This window comes from Cinclus cinclus, chromosome 15 (genome assembly GCF_963662255.1).
Source record: "Cinclus cinclus chromosome 15, bCinCin1.1, whole genome shotgun sequence".
Lineage (NCBI taxonomy): Eukaryota > Metazoa > Chordata > Aves > Passeriformes > Cinclidae > Cinclus > Cinclus cinclus.
The window spans coordinates 17,945,263-17,965,540 of record NC_085060.1 but is presented as its reverse complement, the minus strand read 5'-3'; the positions used below and the strand labels follow the sequence as shown (position 1 = coordinate 17,965,540).

Sequence of the window (20,278 nt, the reverse complement as noted above, 5' to 3'; positions counted from 1 at the left end):
CACTTGGACACTCAGCACCACACTGCCTCAAGTCTCAGAAATCACCACGTGCATTTCTGTGCACACCGGCAGCTCTCACACTGCCTTTCACTGGGCCTGGGGGGAATCGCCTTTGTTTGCAAAGCTTCCTGTAGTGTACAGAAGTGCTCTATGGTTTTGTCTTACACGGAAACAGTTCAGGAAGTTTAATTACCACAGACAGGCTTATCACTGTCCCTATCACCTCGCTTAAGCAGTGTCAATGGCAACTCCCATCAAAAGCTGAAGCATTTACCTGAACATCAGCACCAAGCATGCCCTACCCTCCCGTGGCAGTAGCAGTGCCTGACCAGAATAATCCTCAGAACAGACATTTCATAAGACATTCATTTCACTTTTCAGTAATGGTTGTACCCTTGATAACTTCACTTGCTGGAATATCCTGACTTCCATCTAATAAGACCAAGACTCCAAGAACACAAGCATTTTGGTACACTTTTTCCTCAAGCATGCACTTGAAACAAGAACTCTCTGCAGGCATGCACAGATTTCACTCAGACACTATGATTTCAAGTGTAAAACATCTGATTTGATTGCCAAAAATCTCTGCTCAACCTGACTCATAGCTCACGTATGCAGTACACAGATATCTAAAAGAGTCATGCAAGAAGCACACAGCTTTTCAGTGGGTCCTGCAGCACACAGTCTGACAGGGATTGATAGGCACAATTTAAACCACTCAACTCCTGCACTGGTATGGGTGGTGCAACACAACTGGGAAACCTTCCCAAGCACACTCAGCTTATTTCTGCTTTAAAGCTACTTCATAAAAGCTTTTATCCCACTGTTTGATGCCAGGTTATGGCACATTAGTCAGAATGTTGAGCTTCTAGCTTTTGATTCATCTCAAAGTTCACGAGGTTTAAAAGACTTCAGCGGTAAGCACAAACAATTTCTGCTTTTAAAACCAAATATGAGATGCTCCTTGGGTGGATCACCAAATCCACCTGCTCTCCAATTAAAGGAGTTCTCTCTTCCCCCTCATAATTTGTTTCACAAGTTGCACAACATCTTTCTCCTAATCTGATTAATTTAAAGGCCACATCACACGCAGAAGGGAGCCCTTTCAGAAATGTGATTTGTAGTAAGTGGAGAATCCTGCACTGAACAGCTCCCACACAGACCTGGAGGGTACGGGGGGGGGGTAAAGCAGCATGACAGCATGGCACTGGCACCACGTATTTGTGCTAATGCTAAACTGACATGAAACATTAACTTGAATTCAAAGCACCACCAAAAAAACACTGACAACACTAATTTCTAATTAGACACTGCTCTAACACTGCCAGAGCACCCCAGTTGTGTTACAGCACCTCTTTTCAAGTGCTGACTCACAAAACCACAGGCATTTGAAAGGATCTCATTCTTTACTCAGTGCAGTCCAAACTCCTGCCCAAAAAGCAGGGTCACTGACCAAATTCCCATCAGCATGCTAAAGACTCCATCCAGATTCAGAACATGAAAACCTGCAAGAGCAGTGATTTCAGTGTCTCCGACCAACAAGTACTCAGTCACCCTTCAAATTATTTTACTCTTATAGTCCCCTCTCCAGCAACCTCCCCAGCTCTTTTTAATTATCTGTCTCCCCTTCTGCCATCTACTCCTATAAAAACCCTGACTTCAACTTCTCAACCAAGAAGATGCTCAACTTGCCAAGCCCTTGGTAAGCTACACCAGCCCTGCCAAACCAGATCTGACATCACAAGCACTTCCCAGGTCCTAGGTCCCTGACAGAATTATCCATTTCCCATGTGACTGAAGTGTGGAGGAGAGCAAAGAACATCTGAGTTAAGCGTTAACCAGCAGAGGAATCCCAGCAATCTCCCTGACAACCTTAATTTAGTCTGTTTGCCCTAGCAGAACAGGCATGCTTTAAAACAAGCACGTTGCCAAGCCCATGGAACTGCTCTCTGCCACCTCCTGCCAGCCTATTCTCAGGGCTGATGTGAAATCAGATGATTGTTTGCCAAAACAATTTAGACTTTTTCTGCCCATTTCACTGCAAGCAAAAATGATGACAAAAAAAACCAGGCACTTATTTCAACCTCTAGTCCTTAAGCCAGCAAAAAATTAACAAAAAAAGACCTAAACACCAACCCAGAGCTCTCCCACAGCAGTTATGAGTCCAAGTGCTCATATCAAACTTCAGTACAATACCCCAGTTTCCATACTACTATATAAAAACTGCAACTAAACTGTCATTGTGCAGTTCTGTCACATTCAACACCATATGAATGAAACCTGACCACCTCTCCCAACTATCTAAAGCAGGAAATAACTGAATTAGTAGTTCTGATACAGCTCACCTTTAATTACTTGTGTGTGTACATAGTTATCAATTGTCTTAGAGAAATACTCTCAGGTATTGTTTTCTTTCCCAGAACAGAATCTCTCTCAACAGCCCAGTCCTGCTTCCTGCCCATCAGGAACAAGTGCCATTGATCAGGCTGCAGCCTTTAAAAACCCAAACAAAGCACTGCACAGCTGCAGGCCAAGCACCACTGCACACCTTCTAGTTTCAGATGAAGAAAACAAGCAAATAAAAACCTTCCACCTTTCTATTCTAGTTTCCCTTCTCTCAGGATAATGACTTCAGTCCCTAGCCCTTTGTCACCTAGAACCATTTTTATCATGTAAAAATCATTTCTCTGGACTTCTTCCCAAGGATCTGCCTAATTTTAGTTCCTGTGCCAGGAACCAAAAATACTTTCTCCTCTCTGTATAGCTGCACACCCTCTCCCACCAAGCCCTTGCTCAGCACTCCCCTGGATGTGTGAAATAAGTTCTGGGAAGAGGCAAACTCCTGGCAGCACGCTGAGAGCTCCTTGAATTACACCCAACACATGACAGAGCACAGGTTGATTCATCTCTGAAACTCCATGAAGTGTAAATCACAAGGATGAACCAAGAAAATCCCCACACCCAGTGAGGAACTTTGTATATGAACTCAGTAACAACTCAGCATCAGCACAAACAGTGGGGATTCTCTGCCACAAGTCCCAAATGCACCTTTCTCTTACTTGCACAACAAGGAGAACAGTGATGAGGTGTAAGTAAGAGTGCTCTCCTAGTGCCTGAAGACACTGCCAGCCTCAGCAGAACCAATTCCTCATTCCAAATTAAAGCCAGCAGAATTTCTTGGGATTACTCTCCTGTGTAATGGATGAAGCCTTTCCCTGATTACAGGCTTGTTCTTCCCTTAGAACCCCATGGTAACTACTGATAAATCTGGCTGTCCAGCCACCCCTACTCAATTTAAACACACCTGAATACCACTCCCTTTTCTCCCTCAAAAATAAATCTCTGTTCATGTCAGGTTTATACACCATGCCCAGAGTGAAAAAAAATCTCCTTTTCTATTCAACCCACTCACTCGATTACAACAAAGGTCAGTCACTTATCCCAGGGCAAAACTATCTTTCAGAAAGCTCGGATTTGAGCAACATATCCCTGCTCTGATCCAGGGTGCTGCTGGACTGCAATCATCCACCCCCTCAAGAAGCAAAAGCATATTGCTAGGAAAGAAGTCAAATATTAACATAATGTGCTTTTTTTCCACTCAATAGAACAATGAAAGTTTATTCTAGTAATTCTAGAATAGCTGAATAGACCACGCAACAGAAATAGTCATCCTGTTCAATACAATTCTGAGCTCATTTCACTTTGTTTTTTTCAAATTATGTGTTTTTAGCAGAACAGAGTTCTCTTCTGCTAGAGCAAAATTCAAATTTATGTTCACAGCTTCCAACAGAAGCACTTCCCTGGATTTTTTTTTTAAGCAGTTCCCTGCAGGAATCTTCAGGCAGCCTCCTTAGCTATTTTAGCAGGAAATAGTAAAGGCAATATAAACACACCCAAAGGTGTTGTTTATACAAAGTTCATCCTATGCAAGGAAATACCAGTTTGTTACCAATAACACCATGAAACAAAACAAGACACCACATATACTTATCTTTTGCCAAGATACACATTGCCACTTTTAATACAAGTGCAGCTCAAGTCACTCAGGTTTCTGTCATCCTCTGAAACAATTATAACTTCCAGTAATTTTTCTATGCCTCAATGTAAGATATTTAGCAACTTCCCCATATGCTAACTTCATTTTCAGTGACAAAAGTCCCAAACAAAACAAGAAAAAGACCCAAACAAACAACAAAAACCCAAACTGCAGTTGTCAGGCTGATTATCTAAAAGCTCTATACTCAATGAAGGGAACACACAGTGGGAGAACTGCAGTACCGACTTCGTTTTACTACTATGGGGGAAAACCCTTGCAACAGGTTAAATAAAGTCTGTAACTAGTACTCTCTCCAAGGAGAAGACTCGGGGAGTTTTAAGTTTCTGCTACACTGTTGCTTTTGGAAATACAACCAAGAATTGTGCTAAACAGGATAAATTGAGCACATGTAACTAATAATGTAAACAACCAAAGGTAAACACTGTCACGTCAGCTGCTCTTGCTACTGCAGCACTTCTGAAGTGTGATACAACCCAGCGATGCTGCCTTGAACTCCACCTGAATTTCAACTTATCAGATCTGCCAATAAAAAAAAAAAAATCAAAGTGCACAGCCGTAAGAAACAAAAGGCAGTCCTAAAGAGGACTTACGTTCACAAAAACCCGTAAAAAACCACCCAGTTTTTAAAATCATTTTCCCATTGAACGAGCGGTTCCATTGGTAAGCACGTGTTTGGCATCACGATGAGCAGCGTTCTGGATTGTTCAGAGTGCTCAGCCGCACCCCGTGCCCTGTCACCGAGCGGGGCAGAGGTTGAGGAGCAGCGCTGTCGCCGTCCCCTCCCGAGCGTGGGAATTCTCACGGCCCGCGCTCAGCGGCCCCACGGCCCGATCCCTCCGAAGAACCCCCAGATGCCCACGGAGCCCCGGCGGCTTTAACGCGGACCCTTTAATCCTCAGAAGGGCTCCCACGCCCCTCACTGCCCGCTGGAAGCGGCGCGGCCGCACCCGCACCCTCCTCCTCCTCCTCCTCATGCTCCCCTCGGCCGGGCCGTTCCCCGCCCGCCTCCCAGCGCGCTCCCTCACCAGCTTGGGCTTGTTCCGGCTCTCCTCTTCCGCGGCGCGCCCGCCGCGCTTCGCGTTCATCCTGCCGGAGCCCAGCGGCTCCTCACCGCCCGCGCCCGGAGCCGCGTGTCCGTCCATGGCCGCGCTGGCCCCGCGCTACCGCCGCCGGGCCGGGCCGGGCCGAGCCGAGCCGGGCCAAACCGATCCGGGCCGAGCCGAGCGCTCACGGCCGCACCGGCCCCATGGGCCCCCCGCGCCCGCGGCCGCGCCCGCTCCGCCCGGGGCGGCTCCGCTGCTGCCGGCCCCGCCGCGCACGCGCACGGCCCGCCCGAGCCAGCGCGCCTGCGCGGGCGGCGCGCGCCTGCGCCCTGCGGCGGCCGCCGCAGGAAATGGCGGAGCGCGAGAGGAGCGCGGGACGGGAGCGGCCCCGGCACGGCCTGGGCGGGGGAAGGCTCGGGCTCGGGCCGGCATTCAGGGCACAGCAGGGCGCCGGGCGGGGCCGCGGACAGCGGGTCCTTCCAGCCCGTAGCCCGGGTGTCTGCAGTCCCCGCCTCGCCCGGCCGGGGATGGGCCCGCGGCTGCTGTGGGTGTTGGAAATGGCAGTGTGATAGTGGCTTTCGCGTTTACGTATTGGCTCTTGCGTGGTGATGTTCATCACAAGGGTTTTGATATGGTACCACTTATGCTTCTGACTGCTTTTTGGTGTACTATAATCTGTCCGTTTATATATGCACTGTATAGCTTATATAAATAGCAGCGTGATAAATATGTTAGACCGCAGCATAATATTGAAATAGAGACTGGTGTGTTAAAATGCTTTCCCCCCTCCCCTGTAATTAACTCAGAGAATACTGTAAAATAATTAGGTGATTCCCTGCATTTGTGGACCATCTTTTCTGAAGGACAAGATAACGGTGACAAAACCCAGAACACCTAGAATAAGAATTTATTGACTCCTCATTATAAGGGCGTGTAAAAACAACAGGATGGAGCCACTAGAAGTAATAAAATACATTGATCTAGTTAATGGGATGGTAAGCCTAAAACCAAGCAGGAAAATCCCTGAAACATCCAAACTCACAGGAATGTTTGAATAATGACTAAACTCATGAATATGCATGTACTCCTGTAATGGAGCCGCGTATGGGGAGCAGTATTTTTCGCTAAAGTGCGTTTTCAGCACTACAAACACTCCAGCGCTGGATATTTGTCCCTTTTTATCCCTTATTAAACTTTTAAAATTTCTGAAGTGTGAACTTTGTTTCTTACATGGGCAACCTGTGTCAAGGCTTCCCCATCCTCCCAGGGAAGGATTTCTTCCTGATATCTAATCTAAACCTTTGCTCTTTCCCGTTGGAACTCTTTTCCCTATGTCCTGTCACTTCGTGCTCTTGTAGATAGTTTTGTCCCATCTTTCTGAAAGTTCCTGGCAGATTCTGAAAAGCCACTTAGACCACCCCAAAGCTGGCTCTCTCTTCTCCAGGCTGAGCAATATCTGAGTCATTCCCCATGCCCTTACAACAATGAAAAAGGGGTTAAGGCATTTCTGTGGGTTCCAGAATCCCTTTGGCTGAGCCTCGCTGTGTGAACTGAAGGTGTCTCAGGATGTTCTGTATCCACATGGACAGTGGAAAAATCATGGGTCACATGTCTGGTTATTAAAGGTGTGTTGACACATGTCTTCATGTCAATATAATTGTTATTTTTAAAAGAAAAAGATATATTTTGTGTTGACTCGATGCTGATTCTATGCCTGCTAAATGAAGTTGAGAAAGCAGTCATGAAGACCATCATGATCTGCTGTTTTGGTGGGACTTTGGAGTTCACCTTTAGATATAAATGTATCAGTTTATTGCCCTCTAGGAGAGTGTCCCAGCTCAGCGCTGCTTGCACAGGGGGGTTGTACTTCTGAAAAGGCAATTGAGACAGAACAGTGAATTTCTGATCTCTGTCTAATATCTGCAAAGTGATGCAAAGCCTGAGATTCAGGGGGCTCTCTGCATTTCTTGTGACTCTCTGAGGCTTACCTGAGTACTCGTGGAAATCTTTCCTTTTTTTTAATCCAGCAATGAAAACCTATTGATAAAATCTGACAATAGCAGATTTCAAATAAAATGACAGCTCGAAAACTGGCAGAGGTCTTAAAGTAGAATTTTGGCAGCAGAAGTCAGGAGGTTATAAAATAAGCCAGCTCTGTCTTGCTGCTCTGTTCTACAATTTCCTTTGAGCTTCACCTCTTCCTTCCTGTATAAATCTTCCCTTTTTTTCATTCTGATTTAAAAACAATTATTTAGGCATAGTTTATGATGCCATCTTAACCATACCTAAGTTGGAATGATGAAATCAATCAAATAATCATTAATTTAATCACTTGTTTGCCATGTGAAGCAATGTCATGTTATTTCCAACTACATCCATTTATAGCTTACAGGATATCATTCTACAGCAACAGTTTAACAATGGTTAGTTAAAAAGAAATGCTCAAATTTGTTTGTTTTTTTTTTTCTTTTCAATTAGCTCTAATGACCTTTTTGTGTTTTCTCTGCTGTATCTATTTTTCTATATTAAGCAGCACCCATATCTGGAGCACAAAGTTCAGTCAGTCCACATTCAGATAAAACAGAGAAAAGTTTCCAGCAGCCTGGCATCTCTCTGCACAAATTTGAGAGTTTTTAAACCAAATTCTGTAGCACTATTTGTTCAGCGTAACTCGTAAGTGCTCAAGAACTTTTTGTCCTCAAATTTTCTAAATTTGCCACAATGCTGCTCATAGTGCGTTAGCCAGGTGCTCTTCAGTAAAACCTTGACATTGAACTGACCTCTAAGATTCAGCTGGCACAATATGCCAAAAATAATTTGTGGTGTGAGTGAAAGCAAGTGCAGCAATGTGAGAAATTGAGAAAATTGAACAAATATACGGTCAGGTCTTGAGTTAATTTAGTTTTGATGGAGTAAAACTCAGATGACGTTCCTGACTTTAGCAAAACATGAAAAAAAACCCACCAAAGTCAGGTGTGGGGGCACCACACATCACTGAAAACATAAGAGATCTGCTGTTTTGGTGCTGGTACATTGTAATTTCTGTACCCTTGTCTGAGTGAAGGAGAAAAGATGTGCAACCATCAGGATGCAGCTGCATCATGTGATGAAAAGTCATCCCACAGCTGCTCTTAGTTCCCCTTCCTGGGTTTGCCTGCTCTCCTGGGACAGATGGCTGCTTGCTTAGCAGTTAGGTCATTTCTTGAACTCTGATTTACAAATGCTTTGCAAGTGTCCATTTGGAGTTTTCAACTGTGGCTTAAAATTGTTGTTTGTGTTGTACAAAACCTTGCTGCAGGATTTGCTGGAGACTTGCTTTTGGAAAGCTTGCTATAGATCAAGTGTCTTTAGATCCACTTCACAGCCTCCTCAGCAGAAGTTAAAGCCTGTTGTTTTCTTTTTGAAAATGTTTTTAGTCATGGTGCTGCAGTTTTAGTGTTCTTCCCCCACCCCACTCCAGCTTTCAGGGCTGAGAAGCAAATATTCCATGTATGAACTAAGGACCTTTATGACCATATAAACTCTGCAGGTAATTCCAAGCCAAAGGAGTGAAGAGAAATAATGTAGCTATCCCAGTAAGAAAAAAATGTCCACGGAGAAGGCCCTCAACACCAAAAGGAAACAAACAAAAAACTCCTCAGAAAACCACAACTGTGCTTAAGGCAAGCAGACAAACCTCATTTTGGCAAACACTGCAATGCAGTATTTTGGCTCAACTCCGAGAGCAACAGTGTGGCCTGAGGGTGGAAACGAGTAGTTGTACAAACTGTTCTTAACTTGGCTTCATCTCTGAAACAAATGGATTTCAGAACTATTTATTTCACAACACTGCAAACATGTAACTTCAAAAAGCCACTGCTCTGTAGGTGCTGACGTTTCTCCTTATGGTTTCGTGTGTAATCTCAGTCCCACTCAGTCACACAACCACAGCATCTCACAGAGATCACACAATTACCTTACAGCAAAGTGATCAGACACTGCTAAGCATGAGGTTATCTGAGCATCCCTAAAACGTGCATTATTTTATGTGTGAACTGATGAAACAGGCCTTTGAGGGTGACTGACCAACCCAGCAATATGAGACCTTGCAGCTCTTAACATTCTCCCTCTAAACAGAGCAAGAGTTCAACCACGCAAGGTTGCAGAAGGCACTCACTCCAAGCATATCCAAAAATGAAAATGATTCTGGGTTTATGAGAATTCATAATTCAGTGGCAGAATTTCCATTTGCCAGACAAGGCACAGGGTTCTGCTTGAAAAGTGCAGCTGACAGATCACCTGTTCTCCACATTTCTAGAACTGAAAAAGAAAGTTAACAGTCTTTGTCCTAACTGCACTGGAGGGGAAAAAAAAAATACTCAGTATGCTACCAGAAGAGAAAACACACAGTATATTTAACCACAAACAGGAAATATGTTGCTATGTCACCCAGCAGTACATTCCCAGCTTTTCATCCAGAAATTCTATGTCATTAGCACAACCACTGTACCACACAAAACACACCACAGTCCTTCCCCTGCTCCTGTTGAGCTGGAAGGTTTTATCTCTTCTGGATCAGTGTCATCCCTGCAGTCAGCTTTTAATCTATATTTTCCTCCTTTTTGCCATTTTAGTTGGAATCGATCTATATTGAGGAATTTTTTAAAATTCCTGCATTTATCTTCGGAAGGAAATCAGTCTAAGCTTGTTTACAGTGCATGAGAATGTGGTGAATAACAAGAAAAGCATGGGGTTGAATAGCTTATCTTAACAGGTGGGAAAATAGGATTAGAAGTATTAACTGCTAAGCAATTAAAATAAATGAAGAGCATTAATTGCATGTGAATAGATAGTCTCTATTGACAAAATGGCCTCGCTTTCTAAAAAATACTCTCTTAGACTACTTAATAAATATTATTTATTTGCAAACTTAAATCCACAGAAAATCCACTCACTGATAATTCAAAGGATTATTTGTTTGCTAAAGCTTTATTTAATCTAAACCATGATTTCCTGGCTTTCTAGAGGCAATAATTGAACATTCTATAGTGTTTCTGCAAATGAAGCCACAAGAAGTTACTATCACACATGTATAAAATGTATTAGTGATTCGAAGGTATATTAAAACATTTATATTAACCTTTCAACAGTGACATTTCATGTTACAATCATGCACAGTATCACCAATGTTAATTAAAACCACGGCTGATCCTGAACATTCCTTTAAATGGCCCAGAATGACACTTGAGCAAGGTTAATTCTCCATGGCTGCAGTTTGTTTTTAACCAGCTGTGAGTTGGCTGCACCACAGCTCAATTATTGGGCTTTAAACTTTTCAGTTCCAAGCCAGTTTACACGTTTTGCCTTGTAGGGAGAGGAAGTTGAGTTTCCCACCTACTGTTTAGGAAAGATTTTCATGTTGAATATGTTGGGGAGGTAATTGTGCTTGCAGCAAACCTCCAGTTCAACCTGACTGACTAAATCCAGTTCTGATTTAAAAGCTAAAGCTGGACGAGCTAGACCATTATTAAAACATACAGTAAAAATATGAGGTTTATTTTTGTCAAGGCACTTTTTTCGTTAAACTGAATAATTGTTTTAATTTAAAAATAATAATAAAAAAAAATCATTAGAGATTTTGATTTACTCCAGGCCAGGCTCCCCTAATACTTGGGAAACAAAAGATCAATACAGTTTTTAGGTTTATATTTTCCAAAGTGTTACTTCTCTGTTACAAGCATTTGCCCTCCTTGAAGCAATGGACTGGTTTAGGTGGATTGTGTTGTCACTCTTTTCTCTATTTTGACCACTCAGTCTATAATTCTAGATCCCAACAAGGTTTATCTTCTCCAAAAGATTTTCTGCTTTCAGGTTTTTAACAGAACAGTAAGAAAACATAATTCTTGCTCCATTCATTCTTTTTAGAAACAAGGGATGTCTACAAATAGCACAGAATTAATTCAGAAGACAATGTAAAAAAAAATATAAGAAATTATTTTGTTTGATTTTGGACTTTTCCCACAGGAAAAACTAAGCAAACTGCTGATATATGAAGTAATGGTAATTAGTTAATAATTGATTCTCTCTTTTTCCCTTTACATTTCAAGTATCCTATTCCATAGAATAATCATGCATTAGTACTTCTATTTTTTTCCCAACATTTTATATTCTAGAACAAAATGGCTCAATGTAAATAAAACACATTTATGTCTCTCAATACTTTATGAGTTTTCTTCCAAGCCTGAAAGAAATTGAGATGATCTGTACAGAGGGAGAAAAAAAATGTAAACATTGCCACTAAACACTATATCCCAGTTTTTAAGCATACAAATATTATTACTCATATGTGCTAACCTACCTTACAGTTTTTAACAATATGGTACATCTTTTTGATTTAGAGTCAAATCCCAACAGTAACTGTGGATTTAAATAGAGTATTCAAGGTCTTGGTAAAAGTTCCTTATTTTTCACTCTTTTTCTGCCATCTCTGGTATTTAGGCACCCAGCACCTCTGTTTTGTCTGTCTCTGACAGTGCAATTCTGTCATTGCCTGCAGTTCTGCAGAAGGAAACTGAAAAGCTGCTTCTTCACACTGGGAGGGTTTTTTTCCCCTTGAAGGCTCCTGGAGGCTTTTTCTCTCTGTTCTGCACATGTCCCCACAGCCCCATGGCTGACTTCACAGCTTATCTTGCTCTGGAATCTCCCCCAAATCGTTTAGAAAATATCTTTTGATTTTCGTATCTCACAGCACAATTTGCTTCTCAAACATGACTGAACAGTTGAAAATAAACTCCTTTTATTTACTACAAGGCTTCCCTTGATCACATTCAGCACTAGAGACCTTTCTATTTATCCTGCTTTTGTACATCTTCACAGCTTTTCACAGAAGCTAAATACCACAGCATTCTCTTAATAAACCACATTTCTAAAGCTGCCCAGGGCTGCTCAGAGCACAACAGAACCAAACTGGGCATTTAATGGTCAGGCTGGGAACTTTCCTACTTTGTTTATTTTGACTGCAAAGAAAACTCAATCACAGCGTTTACAATTTCTGTACATGATACAAACACCTAACAAATAAGAATGCTACAGCGCAGGGAATGAATTATTATCAGTGGAGTAGCTTGAAATGTCTCTCTCCTTAGCCCATACTTCAATAAGCAGATTTCTGGGTGGAAATAAAGCTCATTTTGATGGAAATAATGCACATGGTGAAGGCATTAGTAACGCTAATGAAGAGCTGGCAGGCAGATGGACAAAAATAGGCCTGATTAAAGCTAAAGATCATGTTAAGAGATCTTTGTTCAAATTGTTCAATGCGAGAAAAAGATAAAAACTTGTGGAATGTTCACCCATGGTCAATGACTGTTCAGCATATTAATAACAGTTTCACTTACTAAAAAGAGATGGATTTTTATTTTGTATTTAACTGTTCTGCCCTTTTGGGTAGCACATTTATCAGTGGGACTTCCATCACCACATTGGTACCAAAGGCTTTTCCTTTTCCTTTTCCTTTTCCTTTTCCTTTTCCTTTTCCTTTTCCTTTTCCTTTTCCTTTTCCTTTTCCTTTTCCTTTTCCCTTTTCCATGCTAACTCCACTAAAGCCTATTTCTGGGGAGAATAAAGGGACACATTTTACAAATGTGTCCTTTTGCAGGAGCTAACAGTGGGATTATTGAAACAGCTTCTTTCAAGGGGGATAAACCAGGGATATGATGCAGTTATTTAGTATGTAAACTAATTGTATTATATAATTTCATCATGTTATTTAAAAGACTGAGTTAATTATCTTGAAAAGCAGGTATTGCAGCTCTGAGGAATGAGAATTATGCTCAGCAGGAATGGTTTTGGTATACTCCCTATGTTGATTTTGGTTCACTCAATATTTGGGTTTAACTTAAGAGACTTTAGTAGCTTTCACTGAAATCAACTGCATGTTTATCTTTTCTGAGGGAAAAACCTGGCTCTGAAGTCAAATATGCATCCTTGTCATCCAGCACAGTTCCAGCAGGACGGGACCGTGTAAAATACTGCAGAAAACAAGGATCTGCTCTTCTTCTACATTTTTGGTTTATTCTGAATTATTCTTCCTTTTGTGTCTATTAGTTCCTCAAACATTGCTCACAGTGAACTTGTGAAAAGCAACATTCTGCAACCTGTAATCAAAATTCTTTGCTTGTCCACTTAGTCCTTTTTATGAATGAATGAAGATGTCATGTCCTAAAATAATGACAGTGAGAAGCAAGATTAACTGTGATCTTCTCCTGCACACGCACAATTGTCTATTTTTAATCAGACAGGTGGCTGAAGATGAGTTTAAGGCTCTGCCCAAAGGGAACACACCTTAGACTTCATTTAGTGTAAGAAGAGATGACTCTCAGGGTGGCAGTGGTTTATATTTCCCTCACTTTATCCACATGCAAAATGGATTTGTTCAGCAGCCTTAGCAATATTTCAGATACAAAATTAATAAGGGAGAAAAAAAAAATAGTTCTCTGCAGGTTAGTCTGCTGAGCTAATCCTCACCCGTAGTGTCCCTAGTTCTGGCATGAGGAAAGTGCACAAATGTGGCAGGGAGAGATTACCAGGCTAACAGTAATATTCTCTCACCTTTCAATCTCCACTAAAAGTGCTCTGGTTCATGAGATGTGACAGTTTCTGTTGTGAAAATTGCAAAGGTTTTTTATCCTTTCCTGCTGCCACATTGACTTAGGGACCAGCACTGTGCACCAGGCTGCCACAATTCTCAGCCCTGTGTCTGAAGATCAATAGAAATTGTGCAAAGAGGGCAAAGTCTATAGGCTGAGGGCAAGTTAAGCTCATCAGCCGTATGAGTGGATATTATTGGCTATTTCAGGGTCAGAACTCTTTGTCATTATGTTCTTTATTGAGTCTTCAGTATGATGCCAATGCAAAACCCTCTCCTGCATGTGGCAGATGCTTGTTCCATTGCTTAATGCATTACAGGAGGGTGGCACAACGCTCCGGTGATAAGGATGGGACAAAAAAATGCAAGTGTAGGAGAATATAGGTTCCATTTGCAGGAATGATTATTGACAATTTTTTTGGAAGAACCTGATGTTCCAAGCAGTCTTAAAATTTCATCATGGAAATCTGTGGATGAAATTGTCCAAGGAGAACACAGAAGAGAGAGCGCAAGTCCAGAGGAGAGAGCACTGTAATTGTCACAGGCTGTCCCCAGGTCTGAAAGAGAAGCAGGAGGGAGCCCAGGGCCAGGGGTGGCTGTGTCACCTGCTGCAGGTGTCTGAGGACACAAGAAAGGCCAAGGTGTCCCAGCTGGACCAGCAGCTCATTCCAGACCTCACCGAGTGCTTCCCTGCAGTCTAAAGGGGTGGAAGTGCCCTGGAGATCCATGGCCCCATCTCTGCTGCAGTTTGGGGTTCTGTGATGTAAGTCATGGTTATTGCTTGTTGGGGGGATTTGTCTCTTTAAAGTTTTCCAAAGGTGGTTTGAACCTCCCACCCTAATTAAGGACAATCTTTTAACAAGCTCAGGGCTGCTTCTGTGATGGTAACAGCTCGCTTTGTTCTGAAGGTTTTGAGATCAAGTTCCTCTTTTCCTTATGTAGTTCTTGCAGTTCTACTGATGCAATTTTGTTAGCTGGAAGTTGCTTCAAATTTTATTTGGATTTTGGTGGCACTTTAATGTATTAGGGTTCCTGCAAAAGGAGTTTGGCTTTTTTTTTTTTTTTTTTTTTTTTTTTTTTTTTTTTTTTTTTTACCTGTTATGTTTTCTGTCTGCTGGCAGATTTTTTGTTTGCTTTTTTGTGTACACCAAATGCTCTGTGACTGGTGTTAAGTGTATTGCAAAAGTGATCTGGGTTAAAATTAATCTCTTTTTAAAGAATGGCTGATTTTAGCTCAGTTCCTTGAACTTGCTTGTTGTGTGCTTTTAGAAACACCTGTGGTGGTAAGAGAGGGGAGACTGGTGAGAAAGAAAAGTGAAAAATCCCTTCCCAGCCCTGTTCCCTGCTCAGGAGCTGCTGCTCTGAGCTGGCTCAGCTGCCTCAGCTTGGCTGGAGGAAATGGCCCCATTTTGAGGAACAGCTGTGAGAGGGCTGGAAACCACAACCAGCAGAGGGGAAAAGGCAGAAATTCAGCCTTTGTTTGCTGGTTTAAGAACTATATGTTCATAAGAAATTCTAAGTGAAAATAGAAGGAGCTTAATGAAAGATATCCATGTAGTAGTCATAATGCTCCAACCAGGAAAACTCATTTTTATCTCCTGGGACTTTGCTTGTGTGGCCAGCAAGGATTTTGCAGGTGTTTTATTAGCCTGGTGAGTGCGCTGCTCTTAACCAAACAACTTGCTAAAATGAATGAAATTAATGAAATAACTTGCTAAACCCAAATTATGCTTTTAAGTTACTGCTTTGTTTTGAAGCTGCTGGCATTTCACATTTGTGTGGCCTCTGGAACTGAAAGTGCCTGAGAAGTGCCCCAGGCAGTGATGGGGGCTGTGCTTTAGCAGCACCGTTGGCCTGTGTTTGTAATTATACAAAGGGATGGCTTTTGTCTCACTTACACGGGAAATACCAACATCCAGTACTTTTATGGCAGCAGAAGAGTTTTCCTGGATTTAATTACTTTAGACCAATCAGTTGAAATACAGCGCAGTGGTTTTTATTTCCGGTCCTTTTTGCATCTTAATGTAATATTTTAAATAAACTGATATATTTTGGTCACCCTGTGAGTACAAAAGAGCATTTGTGGTTTTGTTAGTTATTTCCTTTCTCTCTTTTTAATGAACCTAGTGTAGTTGTAAAATGCTTGTTTTTTGTTTGTTTTTTTTTTTTCTTTTTTTAATTTGTAAGTAGTTCTTAACATCCTATGGTGTTGGCATGACTCAAATTTCCTATTTTATCCTTTGTGCTCTATTAATTTAATCTTAGTCTGATTTGACTAGCTATGGTTAACTTGTTAAGTTAACTCTTGAAATTACTTTCCCAAAGTTAATCTGTGCTTTAACAAGCCTGTTTATTCTCTCTTTAATAACCAAATATTTGTCCCAAGCCAGTATCTGTAGCTAAAATTCTACTTAAAGCTTATTCTGTAGGTGGCTTCTAGAACATCATGGCTTTTTTTCTTTGTAAACCACGATGTTCCTTGAGGTTTTTTTTTTTTTCCTGGCAATACACAGCTATATTTATTTTTAATTGGCAGCTGGTTAAATAAGCCATGGCTGTAATGTGCTCCAACAGGAGAAGGCAGACGATGCGGTGATGCAGAGCAGTGCCCAAAATTCCCTTTATCTGAGCTGAAGGGACAAAGGTGGCACTGCAAGGCTCAGGCTTGGGACTGGTGAACCTTTAAACAAATCTTACCTGGACTTTCTTTCTGACAGAAAACACAGTAAATCCAGGCCTGCAGGGCCCTGGTCCTGGGTTTGAGGGGTGTTTGGGAGCCTCACCTAAGCGAGCTCACTGAGTCCCTTAATGCAATTCCGTGGGCATTTGTCCATGGGTGACACACTGGAGGCAAAAATGTTTTGACCTTGTGAACGTTTAGATAAGGGCAATGATGTAATTGCAAACAACTCCCAGTTTCTAACAACTGAGATGTTATTTTAAGTTTCCTAATGGGTTCTTTGGTGAACTGGGGGGTCTTGGGCTTTGCATTCGTGATATTGCACTCCCTGAAATCCTTAACAGTGCATTCCACAGACTTTGGTCAGATCTTATTTATTGTTACAGGAGAGGTAATCAAGTAAACGTTCTTCTGCTGCTAAATATAGCAGCAAGCTGCTTATGAGTCAGAACTCCAGCAGATAATTCTGCCTACCAGTGAAACCTTCACTGGCTCTCTGTCATGTTCCTTATGTGAAAAGTAACAACTGGGCTTTTACTTGTTCTTGCCATTCCAGGGAACATTTTGTAGTGAGGTTATGCTCATAAGGGACTTGAACAACTCCACAAGTGCATCATGTAATAGTTCAGGAGCATAACACACAGCAAACAGGGAGATTTATGATCTTCTAGCCCTTGTTGGTTAGTAATTAGGCTTTGAAATATTCAAAAATATAATTTCTATACACGACAGCAGTAAAGGGCAACTTGACTGCATGAACACAGTAGCATCCAAAACTAGAAGTATATAATTATTACTGCAGTTTTGAAAGTCTTTGGATGTTGTTGCAGGTTTTTAGGTGGGAAAAGTGTATTGTGAGCTCATATTAGTAAATAAAGGGATAGGTAATATTATTTAATATTCATAATTTCTTTTAAACTACCATAACTTTTGAAAAAACTTCCAGTTCTTTATCTATCACCTGCCCAGTAATTTTTTTTTTGTATTATCTATAATTACAAAAGGAGCAACAGCTTGACAGAATTGCTTAAATGTGATTGCTAAATTATGCCCAATGCTTACACTTTTGTATAAATATTTTTTTATATTAAGGTGGCATAATAAGATTGTTATCATCTCAGCTTAGTGGATCAGGACTACTGTGTGTGTAAGCAGCTGGGCACTTGGCTGAGATGGAGGAAAGAATTTTTGCTTGTCTTGACCAACGCCTCAAAACTTGCCCTTTGCCCCGGGGGGGGGGGGGGGGGGTGGTGTTTGTTTTACCCCCTTTGCCCCGGGGTGTTTTACCCCCTTTGCCCCGGGGTGTTTTACCCCCTTTGCCCCGGGGTGTTTTACCCCCTTTGCCCCGGGGTGTTTTACCCCCTTGCAGTTCCCTTTGCCCGGGTTTTCCCTGTCCAGTCCCCTTTCCCCGAAAGCCGCAGGGGAACTGGAGGTGAGTGGCTCGTTTAGGAAGCAAGTGCTGAAGTTTGCAGTGCTGAGCACCGGGTGGGAGAGTGGAATTCCCAGGTTTGAGCAGAGCTCCAGTGCTGTCCCCGCCATCCCATGGCTTCGGGGACCCGGCAGTTCCTGCTGAGATTGGACACTTAATGCCTCTTGCTGTTGGTTTCTGCAAGTTTATTTGCTAATGAAGTATAGGACACACAAGGAAATAACTGTCAGAACTATTAAATAACTCAGTTATTTAACATTAGGTCCTGGGCTAATGCACTTAGAACTGAAGCTAATGAGGTGTTAAAGTGATGCACAGCAGCCAGGATTATGTTAATCTGGGTTTAGTGACACAAGCATGAGAATGCTAGAGCTGATTTTCCAAAATCAAGTATCCCGTTCTGAAAACTGAATGAAGGAATAGAGGAGTTTGATTCTCTAAAATGAAATACATCTAGGGCATTAACAGTTGCTTATAACACATTCCTATGATGGCAACTCCTTTTTTTTTTTTTTTTTTTGCATTAGAAAAGTATGCAAAAACTGTATTGCTTGAAATGAAATACTTGCTTCTAAAACAGACTTTAATAATTAAATATGTCAAATCTTTTTGGTTGTATCATTGAATCATTTTGTAGAATGCAGTGGCCCAGGTAGTTAGCATACATAGCATCTTTGGATTTTTATTTTTGTTTTTTTGGTAGAAATGTCTTGATAAGCAAGTGTATTATGTTTGTATGTTGGAAATTAAAGTATGATTCTAAAGCATGAAATCCTCCTCTTTGGAAGTTAAAGTATGATTCCAGAGTAGTTCTTGTATTAATTAGCCTTGCACTGATGACCACAAGTGGTATTCAGCTGTACAGAGTATTATTTCTGCTTGTCTGTACCTTAAACTTGAGTGAACTTTCTATTCAGCAAGCGAATACACGCTTGTACAGATGAGAACAACCTGAAGCACTAAAAGGAAGGTTGGAGTTATTCCTTACGCCGGTGAAGGCGTGATTCATTTAGGAGGCTCTTTAGTGGGGCAGCAGTGTGCTGGCGTAGGGAGCTGTGAGCAGCTCCCAGGGCAGAGGCGCTTCTAAGGAAAGGCTCGGGGCTTCTGGATTTGCCTTCCTGCAGCAGCACTGCCTGGGCTCGGGAATGTTCTGGCGCTCCTTTTCCCCGTGCGCTCCCCAGGCAGCAGCCCTGAAGGAGCTGAAATGGAGCTGGTTCATAACTGATAACGAGAAATCTTTTACCCTCCCACTGTTACCCTGTCAGAGGTGGTTTCATCTCGGAGTTCGCACCTGCCTGACACGACTGACCTGCTTCTTTCTATTTATATTTCTGTTTCTCCAGAGTGAAGTAAAAGCTGGTTGCCCTGCAGCACCAGGGGTGCGTAGAGTCACGGTGGGGTTTGCCCTTTAGATGGGTTCCACCTCCTGCCTGGTTCCCAGCAGCTGCAGAGCTTTGGGAACAGTGATGAAAGAGGAGGGAAGGGATAACAGAAGAACGGGAAAACCTCAACTTTGAAGAGTCAGAGATCCTGGGAATGTGTGGGCTTCCCACCCAGCCCTTCTTTTTACATGCTGGCTGCACTACACTCCTACTACCTAAAAGCTTTCCCAGTTTTTAGCTGCTCCTACCTTTCCCCATTTAATCAGGAAATTCACTGTATTCTGTCTTCCCTTATACCAATTCTGGTGAAATGGCAACAGTGATTTGGAGACTTGATACAACTGTCACACCGATTCATTTCATGGTGATAACATCTCCATGAGGGCAGAGAGATTAGGTATGTTGGGGGAACAATACCTTGACTGACAAGTGTTATAAGCACAGACAGGATAGACCTATGTGAACAAGTATTAATAGGAAGAGAAAGGATATGGATTTTACAGAAGTTTTCCTGCGTTTCCTTTTGTTTGGGTTTGGGGTCGTTTTTGGTGGGATGTATCAGTATGTGTATCCAAGTGCAGACAAACTGAAGCTGTTGTTGTTAGTTACTGGTGAGTAATGTGGCCACAGTGAGCAGAGAGCAGGAAACAGCTTTTTGTCACGCTTCCTTTGGGGCTGCTGCATCACCACGCACCAGAGTTGATGTGCCAGCTCTGGGGCACGCCCAGGGCTGCACCCTGGGCAAAGGAGGGGAAGCAGCTCCGTTTGGGCTGCTGGAATGACAAATAACGGGGTTTCACCAATTATTCTGCTTCTTCTGCATATACAGGACTAAAAGGAGTCTTTCAGGAGTGCCAGTGAGCTTTCTGCAGATGTAAGGACTGCTGCATACCAGATCTTTGAGTAACGCTGTCTCATGAGGAAGGATTAAGTGTTCTGCTTGCTGCACGATCAGTCAAGATGTTTTTGTTTTAATGAAAAAGGAAATATAGACAAATTACAGCTTTTAAAAATGTGAGCTCTTAAGCAGCTAAAGAAGCATAAACTTAAAGCATTTAAAT

General features: G+C 42.1%; 1 protein-coding gene across 5 annotated transcripts in view; it reads right to left on the bottom strand.

Annotated features, from left to right (window-relative positions):
* The window catches only part of DIAPH2 (diaphanous related formin 2), a 170,678-nt gene extending 165,374 nt beyond the window's left edge, over window positions 1-5,304 (bottom strand). For all 5 annotated transcript variants that reach the window (XR_009933664.1, XM_062503109.1, XM_062503107.1 and 2 more), the window contains exon 1: window positions 5,083-5,304. Coding sequence is in view for 4 of the 5 variants with exons in the window: in XM_062503109.1 (XP_062359093.1) it covers window positions 5,083-5,199 (117 nt within the window). In the remaining variant the exon portion in view is untranslated. The remainder of the gene's footprint in view (window positions 1-5,082) is intronic.
* Between the last annotated feature and the right edge of the window lie 14,974 nt (window positions 5,305-20,278).